Source organism: Triticum aestivum, chromosome 4B (genome assembly GCF_018294505.1).
Source record: "Triticum aestivum cultivar Chinese Spring chromosome 4B, IWGSC CS RefSeq v2.1, whole genome shotgun sequence".
NCBI lineage: Eukaryota > Viridiplantae > Streptophyta > Magnoliopsida > Poales > Poaceae > Triticum > Triticum aestivum.
This window is the reverse complement of record NC_057804.1, coordinates 535,979,525-536,005,281: the sequence shown is the minus strand read 5'-3', so window position 1 is coordinate 536,005,281 and position 25,757 is coordinate 535,979,525. Positions and strand designations below refer to the sequence as shown.

General features: G+C 47.6%; 1 protein-coding gene and 1 long non-coding RNA gene across 2 annotated transcripts; one reads left to right on the top strand and one right to left on the bottom strand.

The window, feature by feature from the left end:
* Positions 1-1,960: 1,960 nt before the first annotated feature.
* LOC123093145 (cytochrome b561 and DOMON domain-containing protein At2g04850) lies at positions 1,961-3,703 on the bottom strand. Its single transcript, XM_044515055.1, has one exon. The coding sequence runs from the start codon at positions 3,531-3,533 to the stop codon at positions 2,316-2,318; it is 1,218 nt and encodes a 405-aa protein (XP_044370990.1). The 5' UTR covers positions 3,534-3,703; the 3' UTR covers positions 1,961-2,315.
* Positions 3,704-4,870: 1,167 nt separating this feature from the next.
* On the top strand, positions 4,871-8,705 carry LOC123095135 (uncharacterized). Its single transcript, XR_006446106.1, has 3 exons — positions 4,871-5,480; positions 5,888-5,984; positions 6,083-8,705. It is a non-coding gene; the product is annotated as an uncharacterized lncRNA (long non-coding RNA).
* Positions 8,706-25,757: the final 17,052 nt, after the last annotated feature.

Sequence of the window (25,757 nt, the reverse complement as noted above, 5' to 3'; positions counted from 1 at the left end):
AGCGTTATGATAACGTGGTTGATGTAGTCGTACGTCTTCACGATCCGACCGATCCAAGTGCCGAACGCACGACACCTCCGAGTTCTGCACACGTTCAGCTCGATGACGTCCCTCGAACTCCGATCCAGCCGAGCTTTGAGGGAGAGTTTCCTCAGCACGACGGCGTGGTGATGGTGATGATGTTGCTACCGACGTAGAGCTTCGCCTAAGCACCGCTACGATATGATCGCGGTGGAATATGATGGAGGGGGGCACCGCACACGGCTAAGAGATCAAGAGATCAATTGTTGTGCCTAGAGGTGCCCCCCTGCCCCCGTATATAAAGGATCAAGGGGGAGGGGGCGGCCGTCCTGGAGGAGGCGCGCTAGGGAGGAGTCCTACTCCCACCGGGAGTAGGACTCCCTCCTTTCCTAATCCAAGTAGGAGAGGGGAAGGAAGGGGAGGAGAAGGAGAAGGAAGGTGAGGAAGGAAAAGGAGGAGAGGGGGGCCGGCCCCCTAGTCCAATTCGGTTTGGGATAGGGGGGCGCGCGCCCTGCCTCCTCTCTTCCACCACTTGGCCCATGAGGCCCATTACTTCCTCGTATTCCCGTAACTCCCCGGTATCCCGAAAAATAACCGAATTACTTGGAACCTTTCCGATGTCTGAATATAGTCGTCCAATATATCGATCTTTACGTCTCGACCATTTTGAGACTCCTCGTCATGTCCCCGATCTCATCTGAGACTCCGAACTACCTTCGGTACATCAAAACACATAAACTCGTAATACAAATCGTCACCAAACTTTAAGCGTGCGGACCCTACGTGTTCGAGAACTATGTAGACATGACTGAGACACGTCTCCGGTCAATAACCAATAGCGGAACCTGGATGCTCATATTGGCTCCCACATATTCTACGAAATCTTTATCGGTCAAACCGCATAACAACATACGTTGTTTTCTTTGTCATCGGTATGTTACTTGCCCGAGATTCGATCGTCGGTATCTCAATACCTAGTTCAATCTCGTTACCGGCAAGTCTCTTTACTCGTTCCGTAATGCATCATCCCGCAACTAACTCATTAGTCATATTGCTTGCAAGGCTTATAGTGATGTGCATTATCGAGTGGACCCAGAGATACCTCTCCGACAATCGGAGTGACAAATCCTAATCTCGAAATACGTCAACCCAACAAGTACCTTTGGAGACACCTGTAGAGCACCTTTATAATCACCCAGTTATGTTGTGACGTTTGGTAGCACACAAAGTGTTCCTCCGGTAAACGGGAGTTGCATAATCTCATAGTCATAGGAACATGTATAAGTCATGAAGAAAGCAATAGCAACATACTAAACGATCAAGTGCTAAGCTAACGGAATGGGTCATGTCCATCACATCATTCTCCTAATGATGTGATCCGGTTCATCAAATGAAAACACATGTCTATGGTTAGAAAACATAACCATGTTTGATTAACGAGCTAGTCAAGTAGAGGCATACTAGGGACTATAGGTTTTGTCTATGTATTCACACATGTACTAAGTTTCCGGTTAATACAATTGTAGCATGAATAATAAACATTTATCATGATATAAGGAAATAAATAATAACTTTATTATTGCCTCTATGACATATTTCCTTCAAATACGCCCTCTCCGATTACAGCTTGGTGTGAGCGGCGCAACGAGGGCCGACGATTTCCCTTGTAGACGAGTATTTCTTTCATAGTCGATAGTCTAGGTCGCTTTTGTGGTAGGGCATGGATTCTCCTATTTTCGTGTGTTTACCTTTCATCTGCTCTGTAAGGGGGTCTTCTCATCATCATTTATCCATTTGATTATGTTGATTTATATATAAAGCGAGGCAGGAGTCTTTTTGCTATAGGATTTAAAACATATGTCATCTCACTTGTTGTGATTTTTCTATTTTCATGATATTTCTATCCTACGAACTGAAGAAGACCCTTGTTCACAGTTCATGACGTGGTTTGTTTACCAAGAATCGGCTAGTTGCAAAAATTTACTGAGAAACTGAAAAAGTGAAACAACTTGTACATGAATTCCTCTATGTACTATCGTATAAAACTACAGATCAAGAACTAGGACGAGAAAGGCATCCGCGTGACAAATACAGTAGTACAACGAGCACACACCAGCCGGCGAAGGAATTCACGCTCACCTTCCGACAAACCAATAAGCACTGCCTGTCCCCGGCAACGTGGCGCCTGCCTGGCCTGCCAGTGACCGCACCCATTCAATTACTCCGTGGCCGTGTCTCCCAAGCCCGCGGCGGAGCTGTAAAACAGAGCAACGGCGGCGATCAAGGTGCGCTAGCTAGAAGGCGGCGGCCCTGTCCTTGACGACGACGTCCTCGACCTCCCGCCGCATGAGCTTCTCCTCGTGCTGCCGCCGGCAGAACACCACCCAGGCGTTCACCTCCAGCGCCACGCAGCCGCCGACGAGCGTCGCCAGCGCCATGCAGTACCCGAGCTTCCAGTAGGAGGCGCCGAGCCCCATGACCTCGAAGCCCTGGAACACGTTCACCACCCCAACCACCACGCACCCGTACCCCACCAGGTGGTGGTACGACTTCCAGTACTTGCGGTACCGGTTCGTCGTCTTGGGCCGGAAGAACACCGCCAGCGTCTGCAGGCTCCCCGCCGTCGCCGCTGCGATGCCCAGCCCGCGGTGCAGCTTGTACGTCACCCCGGGCGACGCCGCCCCCATCGCGATCCCCAGCGCGAACCCGGCCGCCCCCAGCGCGTACCCCGTCGCCTGCACCGCCGCGTGCCCGTAGAACCACGCCGGGCCTGCCGACGCGCAGGGCCGGAGGTACCGCGCCAGCGCCGCGCCCACGGGGAGCAGGAGGCCCCAGGAGAGCGCGTTGAGGGATCCGTGCGCCCACTGCAGCCTGGCGGACGCGATGGGGGAGGACTCCGTGGCCGTGGTGAGGATGTCGACGGTGGCGTGCGACGCCAGGTCGGAGGCGTCGGTGGGGTGGATGGTCGGGGAGTAGCCCTGCACGTAGAGGCCCCGGTTCCACACGAAGTGGACCCTGGTGCGGTTCGGGGAGAGGCGTATGGTGGCGGCGATGGTCACGGACGCGCCGTCGCGGACGGTGCGGGCCGGCGCGATGAGGGACGCCGAGGAGGCGAGCAGTGGGATGTCGAGCGGGCGGGACACGAGGGGCTTGGCCTGGAGCTTGACGTCGGCGGAGAGCACGAAGGGGAGCGCAAGCAGCGCGCCCGTGGACGGGTCGGAGAAGGCGGCGATCACGCGCGCCCCGGCCATGGCCGGCGCGTCCTGGTTGACGCCCCACGCCACCCAGCCCGACGGCGAGATGAAGGACCCCGTGAAGGCCGCGTCCAGCGTGGCGTTGCGTGCGTCGTACGTCCACGCCAGCGTCGCGCCCTGCGTCGGCAGCGCGATGCACTTGGCGTACGCCTTCACCGGCGTCGACGTCGTGCACCTCCCGGGCGCCCCGGCCGCCGCCCCGCCGCCGACGACCACGAGCACCACGAACAAACCAACGAGAGGACCGCTACTCCTCATTGTCGTTGTCGATGGATCGTGTCCCGGTGGAGCTGGGTGGCGGTGTCGAACGGGGAGTGGTGCCGAGCTAACAGAGCGTGGTGGTGGCGTGTGTCAGTGTGGCGTGCGTTGGGTTGGGTTTTGTCTGCGCGCGTAAGTGGGGTTTTAGTGGGGCGTTTCGGAGGGTGATTGTGAAATGTGATGATGGCTGTGAACCGCATGTGTTGCTCCCGTTTGTTGGTTGTGTATTTCGTTCCGTTTCGATGATGGGATCTTGGCTTCGAAGGCAAGGGAGGGCCTCCACAAAGAGGCCTGAAATATTCTGTGGTGATCTGTGTGGTGCCCAACTTTGGCCCCATCTTGCACTTGTGCCTCCTGGATTAGATCAGTGTGTTGGTAGGTGTATGGCAATGACTGTATGGGCCAGCTTAACTGAAGAAGAATCTGATAGGAGCACATGGATCAAAGCTGAAACTACTAAATCATAGTAAGACTTTGTAAAAAAAAACTACTTCCTCTGTATCAAAATTTCAACTGCACAAGGATGGAGTAAACTAGAAGAAATTACCTTTTACCCCTGGAGTATAATCAATCATTCACTGATTTACCAGCTAATTAAGGCTACATTTACCAGGTTAGGTGATCTCGTTCGGCGGTGGGCGGACTGATTGCTGCTAAGTGGAAGATTTGGTGGCCGCAGTCGGCACGCCGCTCGCCCACGACCGGCGTGGTAATGTGATACGATGGATTCGATCGGCTGGGAAATGTTTCTCGTGAGCTTTAGCGGTTACGATCATGATGATTATGATGATGATGGTCCTAGCTAAGCTTGCCATTATTGGCTTTGAAGGCACGGCTCCGGCGAGAGTTGTGTGATTCTTGTTGGCAAAGCGGCAAAACGGATGCATGATCGGAGAAAAGTAGTATAGGCGCACCATGCATGCTGCCAGGAAAGCAAGCGAGTTTAGTACAACATGCTTAGATCTTTAAGGAGGATTAGTGGAGTGCCAGCGTGTGAAAAGCATGCGTTCAGGGGGCTCATGGTACTACCTGGATAATTATTATCATCTGTAGTCGAGTTTTGCTGTTAATGCCTTAATAGTCTGTTAGAATTGTTTGTTGCTGTTGTTGGACCTAATCAGGAGCGTCCAATTTCACCATGCAAATTCAAGTTTAGTGGACTCAGATTTTGGTCTCTAATCTATAATCCCTAAATAGTTGATCCCCAGTATCTTATTTCTCTTCGCATGCAAGCTATCCACCTCAGCGGCTCTTCCACATCAGCATTCGGTTTCTGGCTTACAGGAGGGCCTGACTATGAGCTGCCGCTACATCAGCACTACACTACGTAGACAATGAAAACTTTAAAGCTATGCCAAGTTCCACTCAGGTAAGTTCTCTGCTTGACCTTCCTGCTTCATAATTATTGTTTAGCAACCGACGAGTCACCCAAATCTTAAAAATCCACCACCAGCCTCCATCCATTATGCCGACCGTCCTCGATTGAGAGTGCCCAGGTGAACGCAGCGATGCTGCCATGCGAGATTACTGAGCCACCCCCGGCGAGCGAGGCAGTAGCCCCGTCGCGGTGCTCCGCTCCCCATCCGCTCTGACCCTGGGGAGTCGACCACACAATCTCGGTGACGTCGCCCAGACCCCATCGACAGTACCCCGGCCCCCGTCGACGCTGCCACATGTGGCCTCGGCGAGCCACTCCGCGAGAAGCGCCCGGGCGACCCGGCTGTGAACTGTGCGTCCGCTCTTCCGCCGAGCTGTTCAGGTGGATGCCTCTCCCGTGGGTGCTCTGCCCGCCGGTAGAGGTCTCTTCAGACCAAATCTGCTGACAACGCATTGCGTTCAGGGGTTTTATGCGTTTCCAATCCTTGCTATCCAGCCTTTGTGGAGGAGTACCTAGGAAAGGAGGTGGATCGATTGCTGTAACTGCCCCTACGCATCCATCCTTTTGAGGTAAGCTGTACGACAAGTCGACAATTAGGCTACAAGTTGATCTTACGTTAACTGTTATAGATGCAACATATAGACATGGTCCTGTGGGATATTTTTCTTCAAACGTATATACTGTAGGCTTCTATTTTCAATGGGGTTTGGTAATGATACGGAAGGGTCATTTTCCTTGATTTTCAAAGGTGTGGATCTGTTATCATTGCTGGACCATGTACTGTCATTTGTGCACTTCATAGGAATTGAGAAGAATAAAGTATGAAATACAATATTCAGTTATACGGAAAGATTCAATATGTTCAGGACTACGATCATGAGAAGTTTGTTTTAAGAGGACCAAAGAAGGTTTAATATAAACCATAACGATGAGTTCACATTGTCTAGCATTTGACCTTTTTTATATTGCCTTGCAGCATGCAGAAGATATAGAAAGCGGTTTTCAGATGTTGAAACAAAGTACAAGCGAATGTATGAGATGACATAAATCATTTTGTTGCTTTCTCGAGCAAGGTAGATATATTTGACATATCATCAACAATACATGTTGTCTATTTTATATTGTATACTTAGTTTAAGTTACAACGCTTCGATTTTATATTTTCTTGCAGTTGCTGCTCATCTCTGACTCTCTGTTCACTAAGCTTTGCTGGGTCATTGATCTACATGTCCTTCTGCTCAAGTATCTATTTTATGAATCAAGACATGATGCTATTTTCGGTAAATACTTTTTCATCACATATAAATAGATATGGCTCCTTTGAACATCAGTTAGTATCATGTTACCCTACCATATTGTTGGGATAAACTTCCTTTGGTACACCAATAAAGGATCATGAAGACGATGAGCACGATATATGGGAAGTTAAGCGACACAGCTCAAATCAGCAGAAATTGCGTAAATTTTTTTATACTATCTGATTGCCCGACTCCATTTTATTTGTGCCCATTTTTCATTATCTGAAATACAAATTCAGATATGCCTATTCTCCAGGTCTTAATCTAGAGGACCAAAGATTCAATATGTTAAGGACTATGATCACTAGAAATTTGTTTCTAGAGGACTAAAGAAGGTTCAATATAAATCATTTACGATGGGCTTCATGTTTGAGATCCTAAACCATATAAATTGTCATTATTATTTTCATTTGCTTAATGCAACTTATAATTTTTCAAGTTTAATATATTTGTGGCAAACAACTTCCAGTTGCAACTTGATAATTTGTATCTTGGTGCTTATTTATGTATAAATTCTCATTCCCTATTCAGCCCGGATTTTCAAGACAAGGAATTAGAACTTGCTTCGGGGGGAAAAGAGAAAATGAATTTGTACTCTTTTGCTTCGTTGGCATGATTTATTTTGTACTTATTGTTGACATTGTAGCTCCATCACTCACTATGAAGCATAGCAAGCTACTACAGTGGCCAATATTAGTGTTTAGTTTACATTCTTTGCAGATCTAAAGTACACACAGATGAAGATTGACTTCCTTTTGATGTCTACAATAACATTCATTCTTTGCAGATCTGAAGTACCCATAATATCTCAACATGAAAATTTGTACATTTCCACTCATAGCGTCCCCATCCGGAATATCCCTGTTCTTAGTGCGCTTACATTTACTAATATTTATGTAAGTCATATGAGATTACTTATGTTATATTCTGAATGCGTAATTCACAATTTTCAATCTTCATAATTATCCATAGCATTTTTTTGTCATAAGATCATATATCTACTATGCAAACAAAGTTATTCGATTTATATGTTATCATGTACTTATGACTGAGAGATCCCACAGGAACGCACGGGGTATCATCTAGTTATTACACTATAGGGACCCCTTCAATCTTCTTAAAATAAACAGTACAGTGAACTGATTTTCTCAACAACAAAAAAACAGTAGAGTGAACTGATACTCATTTGAAGGAAGTAGAGGGGAAAGCATTGATGGTTCCAACCCAATCAAGACTTCAAGCCATACATTTTTCCTGATTTCTTGCTGAAATCAAGATGTCACAAAATCCCGACTAACATAAAACATAGACTATTTTATACAAACACAATCAGATGCATATTGACAGCTATGTAATAACCACTGATAATTTTCTTGCATTCTCCACTTTGTTGTCTTACTGTCCATTTCATGATCATCAAATCAGCACAACTCTTGAAATCAATTCTGGACGTATACACTATGATATCAGTTTTCTCCAACATCACATTATATTTTGTTCCCATCAATCTCTTCTGAACCAATATTAACACAATGATAGCTTCCCGGTGCTGCTAACTATGCTAAACTGGCTAAAAGATGGATCATTTATACCAATCCATCAACCTTTTCTCGCGGCCAATATATCCGATTCTTTCGGCTTCCCGTGTCAATATGCATGAGCAACCAACAATGTGTGTAGTCATGCAATGGCTATGCAGGCAACCAAAACAGACACAACACCATATTCACATGAAATTTGCATTGCCTTAGAATTTCGCCGCCGAGTGATGGTTTTCCTTTTCCGCATAAGTAGCATATTGGTAGCATCTTTTCATAATCACAAAGTCCTTCTCCAATTTGAAGTGGCATACAAAGTGACGAGTGAGTGACTTAGGTTGAGTAAATCAGCTGATGCCATGTCCCACTGCTCCGTGGACCATGGATCAAAGTAATTAATGGACCAAGCAAGTTATTGAGTTCTATGGATAATTGATTTAATGTTAAAAGGCTGACCATTACTAGGCACTAGAACAAGGAATATCGAGACATCTATAGCAAGTGATGTTGTAGGGAAATGAAAGCAATGGTACCGGAACAACTTCCGCACGTTTGCTCATGCATGTATATCCTATTACTTGTAATGGTTTGCTATTACCGCACTTAATTTGTTACATAAAATCAATGTTCATATGCAATATGACTGTCTATCTGCCACATCATTCTTAGATGCAAGCTTGCAGATGCAGTTTGGTTTAAGATTGGTTTACATGATTTAACACGCGACTCATCTAACCTCCATGGCTCTCTCTAAGTATGGCAAGCTCTGGCATATTCGCTTTGCAGCACGTCCTGTAGCTCTTTGGACTGCCCCGCAACACTCAAGTTTTCGACAATATCATATATGTTTTCTTAGAAAAGAAGAAAGACCCCCGGTCTCTGCATCTGGACGATGCATGCATCACTTTATAATTATTCACATAAGACCTTACAAAGTAATATACAACAGTAAGACTAAAACCACCGTCTAGGCAATATCTGTTGCTACTCCTATCTACTTGATGAAGGGATGCTGATAGTCTGGGCCTAATGCCAAACAGAACTCGCAGCCAAACCTAACATCTAAGACCCGAGGCCCCAATCAGGACGCCTGCCAGGTACGGGGCACCCATCGGTTCGGCGCACACTCAGAGACTACCGCCGCCACCTGCCACCAATCCATCTTCAGAGCTGTACTGCTGCATCGACATTGTCCGGTCTAGCTGTCATCGACGCCACCACGATGTCAGTCAACATCACCCTCCTGCGCGAGTCCATCATCACACATCAGACGCCTAATCTCCGGGGCGCCATGCCATCGAGATCTGTCACCATCAATGTGTATGATGAAGCACCGCTCCACCAAATACGTCGTCCACTGGTCCCTCAAGCTCCCGTACACCTCCAAGAAAGACGCCCTCAAGGGGGAAACGACACAATCGCGCCGCCGTCTTCTGATCTATCGATCTAGGGTTTCCCCCGGAGGTAGCAGATAGTAGTCCAGAACTTCTCCACGGTGATGCCTTCAAGAAGGGAACGACGTCGTAGAGCGCCACCACTGCCGGCTTTGGCATCTAGCCAAGAGTAGGTTTTCACCCGGATCTATTCAGAGAACTCCATCCAGCTGCTTGTGCACGGACCGCCGCCTTCTCTGTCGAAGACTAGACCAAAAGGATCCAGCCACCGCCATCAGATCCATGCAGCCGACATCGGGAGATGACGACAGTCTCCCTGTACCGGAGCTAGCACGAATCGAAGTAGATCGAGTCGGAGACGATGATACCCCTGGAGCTCCGATAGACCAGCGAGCCGCTGGCACCACCGTGTCCAGATCGCCGGTCCGCCGCCACCCCCGCGTCGTTCGGTAGTCACCAGATCCGGGATGGGCCAGAACCGGCTAGACCAACGGGCGCGCCGCCACCCAGCAATGGGGTCGTCGCCCAGGCCACTGGCGCCCACTGTGCAGCCGACTGATTCCCATAGGCACCACCACAAGCACCGCCGCGCTGCACTGCCGTGGGCCGAAGTGGGGGCCGCACCTCCGCGGATCTGGGCGCCCGCGCCACCCATGAATCCGGGGGAGAGGGGAAAGGCTCTCCGCCACCGCGTCGCACGCACGGGCTTAGCCCGGTGCTGACCACCTGCGGCGGCGGAGGGGAGGATGAGGCACGGGAAGAGGCGCTGCCGGCGGCGGTTGGATCCCCCTGAGTCGCCCGCGAGGGGGCGACGCGAGGGACGCGAGGGCTACAGGGTGTGTGCGTACTGCTGATCTGGCCGATGTCAAGTTTAGATACAAAGACGATGTGTGTGTCGTGTGTTTTGACAATATTATATGGTCACCGACAAGACCTTTTGCTGAAATTGCTGGCCTACTAAGGTTATGGAGATCTCGCGCTCGGAGAGAGGAAGATAGAATAGTGATGTATGGCTAGGCCGATGTAACTGCTAGACAGTATCCCCCTGTATTATTCTCTTTTCCTAAACTCTCAGGCTTGGTGATGGCCTGCGCTAACGTCACCTTCGTGTAATTTACCATGGTCATTTGGGCTCAAGTCCATTTTGAATGCATAAGGTAGAGTATGATCAACTTTTTCTTTAAAAAAAAACTTCTGACTGTCCTAGGATATATCCCATATCTAAATGACTTTGCTGCTAACGGTGAGCATTGTTGTAAGTTCGACAGTAGAAGGAATACCGAGTTATGTAAAGCGGCCTAACGCGTATCATAAATAGAGTAAATAGCATAAAACTACTAGTTTACAGGTTAGGGTTTCAAAAAACTACCGATTTTTAATTTTTCTCAGATAACTGTTGGGGAACGTTGTAGAAAATAAAAAATTTCTACGCTTCACCAAGATCAATCTATGGAGTCATCTAACAACGAGAGAGAGGAGCACATCTACATACCCTTGTAGATCGCGAGCGGAAGCGTTCAAGAGAACGGGGTTGAGGGAGTCGTACTCGTCGTGATCCAAATCACCGATGATCCTAGTGCTGAACGGACAACACCTCCGCGTTCAACACACGTACGGTTGGGGAAGACGTCTCCTCCTTCTTGATCCAGCAAGGGGGAAGGAGAGGTTGATGGAGATCCAGCAGCACGACGGCGTGGTGGTGGAAGTAGCAGCGATCTCGGCAGGGCTTCGCCAAGCTCAGCGAGAGGGAGAGGTGGTACGTGGGGAGAGGGAGGCGCCAGGGGCTAGGGTGCGGCTGCCCTCCCTCCCCCCTCTTTATATAGGGAGCCTAGGGGTGCGCCCCCCTAGAGATCCCATCTCAGGGGGGGGGGCAGGGGGGGGACTTGCCCCCCAAGTCAAGTGGGGCGCCCCCCCACCCCTAGGGTTTCCAACCCTAGGCGCAGGGGAGGCCCAAGGGAGGGCGCACCAGCCCACCAGGGGCTGGTTCCCTTCCCTCTTCAGCCCACGTGGCCCTCCGGGATAGGTGTCCCCACCCGGTGGACCCACGGGACCCTTCCGGTGGTCCCGGTACGATACCAGTGACCCCCGAAACTTTCCCGGTGGCCGAAACTGGACTTCCAATATACAATTCTTCACCTCCAAACCATTCCGGAACTCCTCATTACGTCTGGGATCTCATCCGGGACTCCGAACAACTTTCGCGTTACCGCATACAATATCTCTACAACCCTAGCGTCACCGAACCTTAAGTGTGTAGACCCTACGGGTTCGGGAATCACGTAGACATGACAGAGACAGCTCTCCGGCCAATAACCAACAGCGGGATCTGGTGTTGGAAATATGCCCTAGAGGCAATAATAAAATGATTATTATTATATTTCCTTGTTCATGATAATTGTCTTTTATTCATGCTATAATTGTGTTATCCGAAAATCGTAATACATGTGTGAATACATAGACCACAACATGTCCCTAGTAAGCCTCTAGTTGACTAGCTCGTTGATCAACAGATAGTCATGGTTTCCTGACTATGGACATTGGATGTCGTTGATAACGGGATCACATCATTAGGAGAATGATGTGATGGACAAGACCCAATCCTAAGCATAGCACAAGATCGTATAGTTCGTTTGCTAGAGCTTTTCCAATGTCAAGTATCTTTTCCTTAGACCATGAGATCGTGTAACTCCCGGATACCGTAGGAGTGCTTTGGGTGTACCAAACGTCACAACATAACTGGGTGACTATAAAGGTATACTCCGGGTATCCCCGAAAGTATCTGTTGGGTTGACATGGATCGAGACGGGGATTTGTCACTCCGTATGACGGAGAGGTATCTCTGGGCCCACTCGGTAATGCATCATCATAATGAGCTCAAAGTGACCAAGTGTTTGGTCATGCGATCATGCATTACGGTACGAGTAAAGTGACTTGCCGGTAACGAGATTGAACGAGGTATTAGCATACCGACGATCGAATCTCGGGCAAGTAACGTACCGATTGACAAAGGGAATTGTATACGGGGTTACTTGAATCCTCAACATCGTGGTTCATCCGATAAGATCATCGAGGAGCATGTGGGTGTTGGAAATATGCCCTAGAGGAAATAATAAAAGGATTATTATTATATTTCCTTGTTCATGATAATTGTCTTTTATTCATGCTATAATTGTATTATCCGAAACCGTAATACACGTGTGAATACCTAGACCACAATATGTCCCTAGTGAGCCTCTAGTTGACTAGCTCGTTGATCAACAGATAGTCATGGTTTCCTGACTATGGACATTGGATGTCGTTGATAACGGGATCACATCATTAGGAGAATGATGTGATGGACAAGACCCAATTCTAAGCATAGCACAAGATCGTGTAGTTCGTTTGCTAGAGCTTTTCCAATGTCAAGTATCTTTTCCTTAGACCATGAGATCGTGTAACTCCCGGATACCGTAGGAGTGCTTTGGGTGTACCAAACGTCACAATGTAACTGGGTGGCTATAAAGGTATGCTACGGGTATCTCCGAAAGTGTCTGTTGGATTGACACGGATCGAGACTGGGATTTGTCACTCCATATGACGGAGAGGTATCTCTGGGCCCACTCGGTAATGCATCATCATAATGAGCACAAAGTGACCAAGTGTTTGGTCATGGGATCATGCATTACGGTACGAGTAAAGTGACTTGCCGGTAACGAGATTGAACGAGGTATTTGGATCTCGGGCAAGTAACGTACCGATTGACAAAGGGAATTGTATACGGGGTTGCTTGAATCCTCGACATCATGGTTCATCCGATGAGATCATCAAGGAGCATGTGAGATCCAACATGGGTATCCAGATCCCGCTGTTGGTTATTGACCGGAGAGCAGTCTCGGTCATGTCTGCGTGTCTCCCGAACCCGTAGGGTCTACACACTTAAGGTTCGGTGACGCTAGGGTTGTAGAGATATTAGTATGCAGCAAACCGAAAGTAGTTCGGAGTCCCGGATGAGATCCCAGACGTCGCGAGGAGTTCTGGAGTGTTCCGGAGGTAAAGAGTTATATATGGGAAGTCGAGTTTCGGCCATCGGGAAAGTTTCGGGGTTCACCGGTATTGTACCGGGACCACCGGAAGGGTCCCGGGGGTCCACCGGGTGGGGCCACCTATCCCAGAGGGCCCCATGGGCTGAAGTGGGAGGGGAACCAGCCCCTGGCGGGCTAGTGCGCCCCCTCCTAGGCCCCCCTCTGCGCCTAGGGTTGGGAACCCTAGGGGAGGGGGCGCCTCAACTTGCCTTGGGGGGCAAGTTTCCCCCCTTGGCCGCCGCCCCCCTTTGGAGATTCAATCTCCTAGGGCCGGCGCCCCCATGGGGTCCCTATATAAAGAGGGGGGGGGGGAGGGAGGGCAGCCGCACCCTTGAACTTGGCGCCTCCCTTCCCCCTTTGCTACACCTCTCCCTCCCGCAGACGCTTGGTGAAGCCCTGCCGGGATCCGTGCTGCATCCACCACCACGCCGTCGTGCTGCTGGATCTTCATCAACCTCTCCTTCCCCCTTGCTAGATCAAGAAGGAGTAGACGTCACGCTGACCGTACGTGTGTTGAACGCGGAGGTGCCATCCGTTTGGCGCTAGGATCTCCGGTGATTTGGATCACGACGAGTACGACTCCCTCAACCCCGTTCTCTTGAACGCTTCCGCTCGCGATCTACAAGGGTATGTAGATGCACTCCTATCTCTCGTTGCTAGATGAACTCATAGATTGATCTTGGTGAACATAGGATTTTTTTATTTTATGCAACGTTCCACAACAGTGGCATCAAGAGCTAGGTCTATGCTAGTTCTCTATTGCACGAGTAGAACACAAATATGTTGTGGGCATAGATGTTGTCAACTTTCTTGCCACTACTAGTCTTATTTTGCTTCAGCGGTATTGTGGGATGAAGCGGCCCGGACCGACCTTACACGTACGCTTACGTGAGACAGGTTCCACCGACTGATATGCACTAGTTGCATAAGGTGGCTAGCGGGTGTGTGTCTCTCCCACTTTAGTTGGAGCGGATTCGATGAAAATGATCCTTATGAAGGGTAAATAGAAGTTGACAAATCACGTTATGGTTATTTGTAGGTAAGAAAACGTTCTTGCTAGAACCCTATTGCAGCCACGTAAAAGATGCAACAACAATTAGAGGACGTCTAACTTGTTTTTGCAGCAATTGCTTTGTGATGTGATATGGCCAAAAGTTGTGATGAATGATGAATGATATATTGTGATGTATGAGATCATGTTCTTGTAATAGGAATCACGACTTGCATGTCGATGAGTATGACAACCGACAGGAGCCATAGGAGCTGTCTTAATTATTGTATGACCTGCATGTCAATGATTTAACGCCATGTAATTACTTTACTTTATTGCTAAACCGTTAGCCATAGTAGTAGAAGTAATAGTTGGCGAGCAACTTCATGGAGACACGATGATGGAGATCATGATGATGGAGATCATGGTGTCATGCCGATGACGAAGATGATCATGGAGCCCCAAAGATGGAGATCAAAGGAGCTATATGATATTGGCCATATCATGTCACTACTATTTAATTGCATGTGATGTTTATTATGTTTATGCATCTTGTTTACTTAGAACGACGGTAGTAAATAAGATGATCCCTCATAATAATTTCAAGAAAGTGTCCCCCCTAACTGTGCGTCGTTGCTAAAGTTCGTCGTTTCGAAGCACCACGTGATGATCAGGTGTGATAGATTCCTACGTTCACATACAACAGGTGTAAGACAGTTTTACACATGCAAAAACACTTAGGTTAACTTGACGAGCCTAGCATGTACAGACATGGCCTCGGAACATAGAGACCGAAAGGTCGAACATGAGTCGTATGGAAGATACGATCAACATGGGGATGTTCACCGATGATGACTAGTCTGTCTCACGTGATGATCGGACACGACCTAGTCGACTCGGATCATGTAACACTTAGATGACTAGAGGGATGTCAAATCTAAGTGGGAGTTCGATGAACTTAATTATCATGAACTTAGTCTAAAATCTTTGCAAAAATGTCTTGTAGATCAAATGGCCAACGCTCATGTCAACATGAACTTCAATGCGTTCCTAGAGAAAACCAAGCTGAAAGATGGTGGCAGCAACTATACGGACTGGGTCCGGAACCTGAGGATCATCCTCATAGCTGCCAAGAAAGCATATGTCCTAGAAGGACCGCTAGGTGAAGCACCCATCCCAGAGAACCAAGATGTGATGAACGCTTGGCAGTCATGTGCTGATGATTACTCCCTCGTTCAGTGCGGCATGCTTTACAGCTTAGAATCGGGGCCTCCAAAAGCGTTTTGAGCAACACGGAGCATATATATGAGATGTTCGAGGAGCTGAAAATGGTTTTCCAAGCTCATGCCCGGGTCGAGAGATATGAAGTCTCCGACAAGTTCTATAGTTGTAAGATGGAGGAAAATAGTTCTGTCAGTGAGCACATACTCAAAATGTCTGGGTTGCACAACCTCCTGTCCCAGCTGTACATTAACCTCCCGAACGAGGCGGTCATTGACAGAATCCTTCAGTCGCTCCCACCGAGCTACAAGAGCTTTGTGATGAACTACAATATGCAGGGGATGGTGAAAACTATTCCTGAAGTATTTTCAATGCTGAAGTTGGCAGAGGTAGAAATCAAGAAAGAACATCAAGTGTTGATGGTAAATAAAACCACCAAGTTCAAGAAAGGAAAGGGTAAGAAGAACTTCAAGAAGGACGGCAAGGATGTTGCCGCGCCCGGTAAGCCAGTTGCCCGGGAAGAAGTCAAAGAATGGACCCAAGCCTGAGACTGAGTGCTTTTATTGCAAAGGGAAGGGTTACTGGAAGCGGAACTGCCCCAAATACTTAGCGGACAAGAAGGCCGGCAACACTAAAGGTATATGTGATATACATGTAATTGATGTGTACCTTACCAGTACTCGTAGTAATCCCTGGGTATTTGATACCGGTGCCGTTGCTCATATTTGTAACTCACAGCAGGAGCTGCGGAATAAGCGGAGACTAGCGAAGGACGAGGTGACGATGCGCGTTGGGAATGGTTCCAAGGTCGATGTGATCGCCGTCGGCATGCTGCCTCTACATTTACCCACGGGATTAGTTTTAAACCTCAATAATTGTTATTTAGTGCCAAGTTTGAGCATGAACATTGTATCTGGATCTCGTTTAATACGAGATGGCTACTCATTTAAATCTGAGAATAATGGTTGTTCTATTTATATGAGAGATACTTTTTATGGTCATGCCCCGATGGTCAATGGTTTATTCTTAATGAATCTCGAACGTAATGTTACACATATTCATAGTGTGAATACCAAAAGATGTAAAGTTGATAATGATAGTCCCACATACTTGTGGCACTGCCGCCTTGGTCACATTGGTGTCAAGCGCATGAAGAAGCTCCATGCTGATGGACTTTTAGAGTCTCTCGATTATGAATCATTTGACACATGCGAACCATGCCTCATGGGCAAAATGACCAAGACTCCGTTCTCCGGAACAATGGAGCGAGCAACCAACTTATTGGAAATCATACATATTGATGTGTGTGGTCCAATGAGCGTTGACGCTCGCGGAGGATATCGTTATGTTCTCACTCTCACTGATGACTTAAATAGCTATGGGTATGTCTACTTGGTGAAACACAAGTCTGAGACCTTTGAAAAGTTCAAGGAATTTCAGAATGAAGTAGAGAATCAACGTGACCGAAAGATAAAATTCTTACGATCAGATCGTGGAGGAGAATATTTAAGTCACGAATTTGGTACGCACTTAAGAAAATGTGGAATTGTTTCACAACTCACGCCGCCTGGAACACCTCAGCGTAATGGTGTGTCCGAACGTCGTAATCGCACTCTATTGGATGTGGTGCAATCTATGATGTGTCTTACCGATTTACCGCTATCATTTTGGGGATACGCTCTAGAGACAACTACATTCACTTTAAATAGGGCTCCGTCTAAATCCGTTGAGACGACATCGTATGAATTATGGTTTGGGAAGAAACCTAAGCTGTCGTTTCTAAAAGTTTGGGGATGCGATGCTTATGTCAAGAAACTTCAACCTGAAAAGCTCGAACCCAAGTCAGAAAAATGCGTCTTCATAGGATACCCTAAGGAAACCATTGGGTTAACTTTCTACCTTAGATCCGAAGGCAAGATCTTTGTGGCCAAGAACGGATCCTTTCTGGAAAAAGAGTTTCTCTCGAAAGGAGTAAGCAGGAGGAAATAGAACTCGATGAAGTACTACCTCTTGAACCGGAAAGTAGTGCAGCTCAGGAAAATGTTCCTGTGGTGCCTACACCGACTGGAGAGGAAATTAATGATGATGATCAAGGTACTTCAGATCAAGTTGCTACTGAACTTCGTAGGTCCACAAGGACACGTTCCACACCAGAGTAGTATGGCAACCCTGTCCTGGAAATCATGTTGTTAGACAACGGAGAACCTTCGAACTATGAAGAAGCGATGGCGGGCCCAGATTCCAACAAATGGCTTGAAGCCATGCAATCCGAGATAGAATCCATGTATGAAAACAAAGTATGGACTTTGTTAGACTTGCCAGATGATCGGCGAGCGATAGAAAACAAATGGATCTTTAAGAAGAAGACGGACGTGGATGGTAATATTACCATGTATAAAGCTCGACTTGTCGCTAAGGGTTATTTGCAAGTTCAAGGGGTTGACTATGATGAGACTTTCTCTCCCGTAGCGAAGCTGAAGTCCGTCCGAATCATGTTAGCAATTGCCGCATACTATGATTATGAGACATGGCAGATGGACGTCAAAACGGCATTCCTTAACGGCTATCTTAAGGAAGAACTGTATATGATGCAGCCGGAAGGTTTTGTCGATCCTAAGAATGCTAAAAAGGTATGCAAGCTCCAGCGATCCATTTATTGGCTGGTGCAAGCATCTCGGAGTTGGAACATTCGCTTTGATGAGATGATCAAAGCGTTTGGGTTTATGCAGACTTATGGAGAAGCCTGCGTTTACAAGAAAGTGAGTGGGATCTCCGTAGCATTTCTCATATTATATGTAGATGACATAATTTTGATGGGAAATGATATAGAACTTTTGGACAACATTAAGGCCTACTTGAATAAGTGTTTTTCAATGAAGGACCTTGGAGAAGCTGCTTACATATTAGGCATCAAGATCTATAGGGATAGATCGATACGCCTCATAGGTCTTTCACAAAGCACATACCTTGATAAGATATTGAAGAAGTTCAATATGGATCAGTCCAAGAAAGGGTTCTTGCCTATGTTGCAAGGTGTGAGATTGAGCTCGGCTCAATGCCCGACCATGGCAGAAGATAAAGAAGAGATGAGTGTCATCCCCTATGCCTCAGCCATAGGATCTATTATGTATGCCATGCTGTGTACCAGACCTGATGTAAACCTTGCCATAAGTTTGGTAGGAAGGTACCAAAGCAATCCCGGCAAGGAACACCGGACAACGGTCAAGAATATCCTGAAGTACCTGAAAAGGACGAAGGACATGTTTCTCGTCTATGGAGGTGACGAAGAGCTCGTCGTAAAGGGTTACGTCGATGCTAGCTTCGACACAGATCTGGATGACTCTAAGTCACAAGCCGGATACGTGTATATGTTGAATCGTGGAGCAGTAAGCTCGTGCAGTTGCAAGCAGAGCGTCGTGGCGGGATCTACATGTGCAGCGGAGTACATGGCGGCCTCGGAGGCAGTGCATGAAACAATATGTCTGAAGGAGTTCATCACCGACCTAGGAGTCATACCCAATGCATCGGGGCCGATCACTCTCTTCTGTGACAACACTGGAGCTATTGCCCTTGCCAAGGAGCCCAGGTTTCACAAGAAGACCAGGCACATCAAGCATCGTTTAGACTCCATCTATGAAAATGTTCAAGATGGAGACATAGATATTTGCAAAGTACATACGGATCTGAATGTCGCAGATCCATTGACTAAACCTTTTCCGCGAGCAAAACATGATCAACACCAGAACTCTATGGGTGTTCGATTCATCACAATGTAACTAGATTATTGACTCTAGTGCAAGTGGGAGACTGTTGGAAATATGCCCTAGAGGCAATAATAAAAGGATTATTATTATATTTCCTTGTTCAAGATAATTGTCTTTTATTCATGCTATAATTGTATTATCCAGAAATCGCAATACACGTGTGAATACCTAGACCAAAATATGTCCCCAGTGAGCCTCTAGTTGACTAGCTCGTTGATCAACAGATAGTCATGGTTTCCTGACTATGGACATTGGATGTCATTGATAATGGGATCACATCATTAGGAGAATGATGTGATGGACAAGACCCAATCCTAAGCATAGCACAAGATTGTGTAGGTCGTTTGCTAGAGCTTTTCCAATGTCAAGTATCTTTTCCTTAGACCATGAGATCGTGTAACTCCCGGATACCGTAGGAGTGCTTTGGGTGTACCAAAAGTCACAACATAACTGGGTGACTATAAAGGTATGCTATGGGTATCCCCGAAAGTGTTTGTTGAGTTGACACGGATCGAGACTGGGATTTGTCACTCCATATGACGGAGAGGTATCTCTGGGCCCACTCGGTAATGCATCATCATAATGAGCTCAAAGTGACCAAGTGTCTGGTCACGGGATCATGCATTACTGTACGAGTAAAGTGACTTGCCGGTAACGAGATTGAACGAGGTATTAGGATACCGACGATCGAATCTCGGGCAAGTAACGTATCGATTGACAAAGGGAATTGTATATGGGGTTGCTTGAATCCTCAATATCGTGGTTCATCCGATGAGATCATCGAGGAGCATGTGGGAGCCAACATGGGTATCCAGATCCCGCTGTTGGTTATTGACCGGAGAGCAGTCTCGTTCATGTCTGCGTGTCTCCCAAACCCGTAGGGTCTACACACTTAAGGTTCGGTGACGCTAGGGTTGTAGAGATATTAGTATGCAACAAACCGAAAGTTGTTCGGAGTCCCGGATGAGATCCCGGACATCACGAGGAGTTCCGAAATGGTCCGGAGGTAAAGAATTATATATGGGAAGTCGAGTTTCGGCCATCGGGAAAGTTTCGGGGTTCACCGGTATTGTACCGGGACCACTGGAAGGGTCCCGAGGGTCCACCGGGTGGGGCCACCTATCCCGGAGGGCCCCATGGGCTGAAGTGGGAGGGGAACCAGCCCCTGGTGGGCTGGTGCGCCCCCTCCTGGGCCCCCCTCTACGCCTAGGGTTGGGAACCCTAGGGGAGGGGGCGCCTCCACTTGCCTTGGGGGGCAAGTTTCCCCCTTGGCCGCCGCCCCCCCCTTGGAGATTTAATCTCCTAGGGCCGGCGCCCCCCGGGGTCCCTATATAAAGAGGGGGGGGGGAGGGAGGGCAGCCGCACCCTTGAACTTGGCACCTCCCTTCCCGCTTTGCTACACCTCTCCCCTCCCGCAGACGCTTGGCGAAGCCATGCCGGGATCCCTGCTGCATCCACCACCACGCCGTCGTGCTGCTAGATCTTCATCAACCTCTCCTTCCCCTTGCTGGATCAAGAAGGAGGAGACGTCACGCTGACCATACATGTGTTGAACACGGAGGTGCCGTCCGTTCGGTGCTAGGATCTCCGGTGATTTGGATCACGACGAGTACGACTCCCTCAACCCCGTTCTCTTGAACGCTTCCGCTTGCGATCTACAAGGGTATGTAGATGCACTCCTCTCTCTCGTTGCTAGATGAACTCATAGATTGATCTCGGTGAACGTAGGAAATTTTTTATTTTATGCAACGTTCCCCAACAGTGGGAGCCAACATGGGTATCCAGATCCCGTTGTTGGTTATTGACCGGAGAGTCGTCTCGGTCATGTCTGCATGTCTCCCGAACCCGTAGGGTCTACACACTTAAGGTTCGGTGACTCTAGGGTTGTATAGATATTAGTATGCAGTAACCCAAAAGTTGTTCGGAGTCCCGGATGAGATCCCGGACATCACGAGGAGTTCCAGAATGGTCCGGAGGTAAAGAATTATATATAGGAAGTCAGGTTTCGGCCATTGGGAAAGTTTCGGGGGTCACCGGTATTGTACCGGGACCATCGGAAGGGTCCCGGGGGGTCCACCGGGTGGGGCCACCTATCCCGGAGGGCCCCATGGGCTGAAGTGGGAGGGGAACCAGCCCCTGGTGGGCTGGTGCGCCCCCTTGGGCCCCCCTGCGCCTAGGGTTGGAAACCCTAGGGGTGGGGGCGCCTCCACCTGGCTTAGGGGGCAAGTTTCCCCCCTGGCCTCCGCCCCCTTGGAGATTGCATCTCCTAGGGCCGGCGCCACCCCTAGGGGGCCTATATAAAGAGGGGGGAGGGAGGGAAGCTGCACCCATGCTCTTGGCGCCTCCCTCTCCCTCTGCTACACCTCTCCCTCTCATAGAGCTTGGCGAAGCCCTGCCGAGATCGCTGCTGCATCCACCACCACACCGTCGTGCTGCTGGATCTCCATCAACCTCTCCTTCCCCCTTGCTGGAGCAAGAAGGAGGAGACATCTTCCCCAACCGTACGTGTGTTGAACCCGGAGGTGTTGTCCGTTCAGCACTAGGATCATCGGTGATTTGGATCACGACGAGTACGACTCCCTCAACCCCGTTCTCTTGAACGCTTCCGCTCACGATCTACAAGGGTATGTAGATGAACTCCTCTCTCTCGTTGCTAGATGAACTCATAGATTGATCTTGGTGAAGCGTAGAATTATTTTATTTTCTGCAACGTTCCCCAACAGTGGCATCATGAGCTAGGTCTATGCGTAGTTCTCTTTGCACGAGTAGAACACAATTTGTTGTGGGTGTAGATGTTCTCAACTTTCTTGCCACTACTAGTCTTATTTTGCTTCGGCGGCATCATGGGATGAAGCGGCCCGGACCGACCTTACACGTACGCTTACGTGAGACAGGTTCCACCGACTGACATGCACTAGTTGCATAAGATGGATAGCGGGTGTCTGTCTCTCCCACTTTAGTTGGAACGGATTCGATGAAAAGGGTCCTTATGAAGGGTAAATAGAAGTTGGCATATCAAGTTGTGGCTTTTATGTAGGCAAGAAAACGTTCTTGCTAGAACCCTATTGCAGCCACGTAAAACATGCAACAACAATTAGAGGACGTCTAACTTGTTTTTGCAGCATATGCTTTGTGATGTGATATGGACAAAAGTTGTGATGAATGATATATATGTGATGTATGAGATCATGTTCTTGTAATAGGAATCACGACTTGCATGTCGATGAGTATGACAACCGGCAGGAGCCACAGGAGTTGTCTTAATTATTGTATGACCTGCGTGTCAATGATTAAACACCATGTAATTACTTTACTTTATTGCTAAATCGTTAGCCATAGTAGTAGAAGTAATAGTTGGCGAGCAACTTCATGGAGACACGATGATGGAGATCATGGTGTTATGCCGGTGACGAAGATGATCATGGAGCCCCGAAGATGGAGATCAAAGGAGCTATATGATATTGGTCATATCATGTCACTATTTGATTGCATGTGATGTTTATCATGTTTTTGCATCTTGTTTACTTAGAACGACGGTAGTAAATAAGATGATCCCTCATAATAATTTCAAGAAAGTGTCCCCCCTAACTGTGCGTCGTTGCTAAAGTTCGTCATTTCGAAGCACCACGTGATGATCAGGTGTGATAGATTCCTACGTTCACATACAACAGGTGTAAGACAGTTTTACACATGCAAAAACACTTAGGTTAACTTGACGAGCCTAGCATGTACAGACACGGCCTCGGAACACAGACACCGAAAGGTCGAACATGAGTCGTATGGAAGATACGATCAACATGGAGATGTTCACCGATGATGACTAGTCCATCTCACGTGATGATCGGACACGACCTAGTCGACTCGGATCATGTATCACTTAGATGACTAGAGGGATGTCTAATCTGAGTGGGAGTTCATTAAATAATTTGATTAGATGAACTTAATTATCATGAACTTAGTCTAAAAACCTTTGCAAAAATGTCTTGTAGATCAAATGGCCAACGCTCATGTCAACCTCAACTTCAACGCGTTCCTAGAGAAAACCAAGCTGAAAGATGATGGCAACAACTATACGGACTGGGTCCGGAACCTGAGGATCATCCTCATAGCTGCCAAGAAAGCATATGTCCTAGAAGGACCGCTAGGTGAAGCACCCATCCCAGAGAACCAAGACATTATGAATGCTTGGCAGTCACATGCTGATGATTACTCCCTCGTTCAGTGCGGCATGCTTTACAACTTAGAACTGGGGCTCCAAAAGTGTCTTGAGCAACACGGAGCATATGAGATGTTCGAGGAGCTGAAAATGGTTTTCCAAGCTCATGCCCGGGTCGAGAGATATGAAGTCTCCGACAAGTTCTATAGTTGTAAGATGGAGGAAAATAGTTCTGTCAGTGAGCACATACTCAAAATGTCTGGGTTGCACAACCGCTTGTCCCAGCTGGACATTAACCTCCCAGACGAGGCGGTCATTGACAGAATCCTTCAGTCGCTCCCACCTAGCTACAAGAGCTTTGTGATGAACTACAATATGCAGGAGATGGTGAAAACTATTCCTGAAGTATTTTCAATGCTGAAGTCAGCGGAGGTGGAAATCAAAAAGGAACATCAAGTGTTGATGGTCAATAAAACCACTAAGTTCAAGAAAGGCAAGGGTAAGAAGAACTTCAAGAAGGACGACAAGGAAGTTTCCGCGTCCGGTAAGCCAGTTACCAGGAAGAAGTCAAAGAATGGACCCAAGCCTGAGACTGAGTGCTTTTATTGCAAAGGGAAGGGTCACTGGAAGCGGAACTGCCCCAAATACTTAGCGGACAAGAAGGCCGACAACACTAAAGGTATATGTGATATACATGTAATTGATGTGTACCTTACCAGTACTCGTAGTAGCTCCTGGGTATTTGATACCGGTGCCGTTGCTCATATTTGTAACTCAAAGCAGGAGCTGCGGAATAAGCGGAGACTGGCGAAGGATGAGGTGACGATGCGCGTCGGGAATGGTTCCAAAGTCGATGTGATCGCCGTTGGCACGCTACCTCTACATTTACCTACGGGATTAGTTTTAAACCTCAATAATTGTTATTTAGTGCCAGCTTTGAGCATGAACATTGTATCTGGATCTTGTTTAATGCGAGATGGCTACTCATTTAAATCCGAGAATAATGATTGTTCTATTTATATGATATATATGTTTTATGGTCATGCCCCGCTGGTCAATGGTTAATTCTTAATGAATCTCGAACATAATGTTACACATATTCATAGTGTGAATACCAAAAGATGTAAGGTTGATAACGATAGTCCCACATACTTGTCGCACTACCGCCTTGGTCACATTGGTGTCAAGCGCATGAAGAAGCTCCATGCTGATGGACTTTTAGAGTCTCTCGATTATGAATCATTTGACACATGCGAACCATGCCTCATGGGCAAAATGACCAAGACTCCGTTCTCCGGAACAATGGAGCGAGCAACCAACTTATTGGAAATCATACATACTGATGTGTGCGGTCCAATGAGCGTTGAGGCTCACGAAGGATATCGTTATTTTCTCACTCTCACCGATGACTTAAGTAGATATGGGTATGTCTACTTGATGAAACATAAGTCTGAGACCTTTGAAAAGTTCAAGGAATTTTAGAATGAGGTAGAGAATCAACGTGACCGAAAAATAAAGTTCTTACGATCAGGTCGTGGAGGAGAATATTTAAGTCACGAATTTGGTACGCACTTAAGAAAATGTGGAATCATTTCACAACTCACGCCGCCTGGACGTCGTAATCGCACTCTATTGGATATGGTGCGATCTATGATGTCTCTTACCGATTTACCGCTATCATTTTGGGGATACGCTCTAGAGACAGCTACATTCACTTTAAATAGGGCACCGTCTAAATCCGATGAGACGACACCGTATGAATTATGGTTTGGGAAGAAACCTAAGCTGTCGTTTCTAAAAGTTTGGGGATGCGATGCTTATGTCAAGAAACTTCAACCTGAAAAGCTCGAACCCAAGTCGGAAAAATGCGTCTTCATAGGATACCCTAAGGAAACCATTGGGTATACCTTCTACCTTAGATCCGAAGGCAAGATCTTTGTTGCCAAGAATGGGCCCTCTCTGGAGAAAGAGTTTCTCTCGAAAGGAGTAAGTGGGAGGAAAGTAGAACTCGATGAAGTACTACCTCTTGAACCGGAAAGTAGGGCAGCTCAAGAAAATGTTCCTGTGGTGCCTACACCGACTGGAGAGGAAATTAATGATGATGATCAAGGTACTTCGGATCAAGTTGCTACTGAACTTCGTAGGTCCACAAGGACACGTTCCACACCAGAGTGGTATGGCAACCCTGTCCTGGAAATCATGTTGTTAGACAACGGTGAACCTTCGAACTATGAAGAAGCGATGGCGGGCCCAGATTCCAACAAATGGCTTGAAGCCATGCAATCCGAGATAGGATCCATGTATGAAAACAAAGTATGGACTTTGACAGACTTGCCCGATGATCGGCGAGCGATAGAAAATAAATGGATCTTTAAGAAGAAGACGGACGCGGATGGTAATGTTACCATCTATAAAGCTCGACT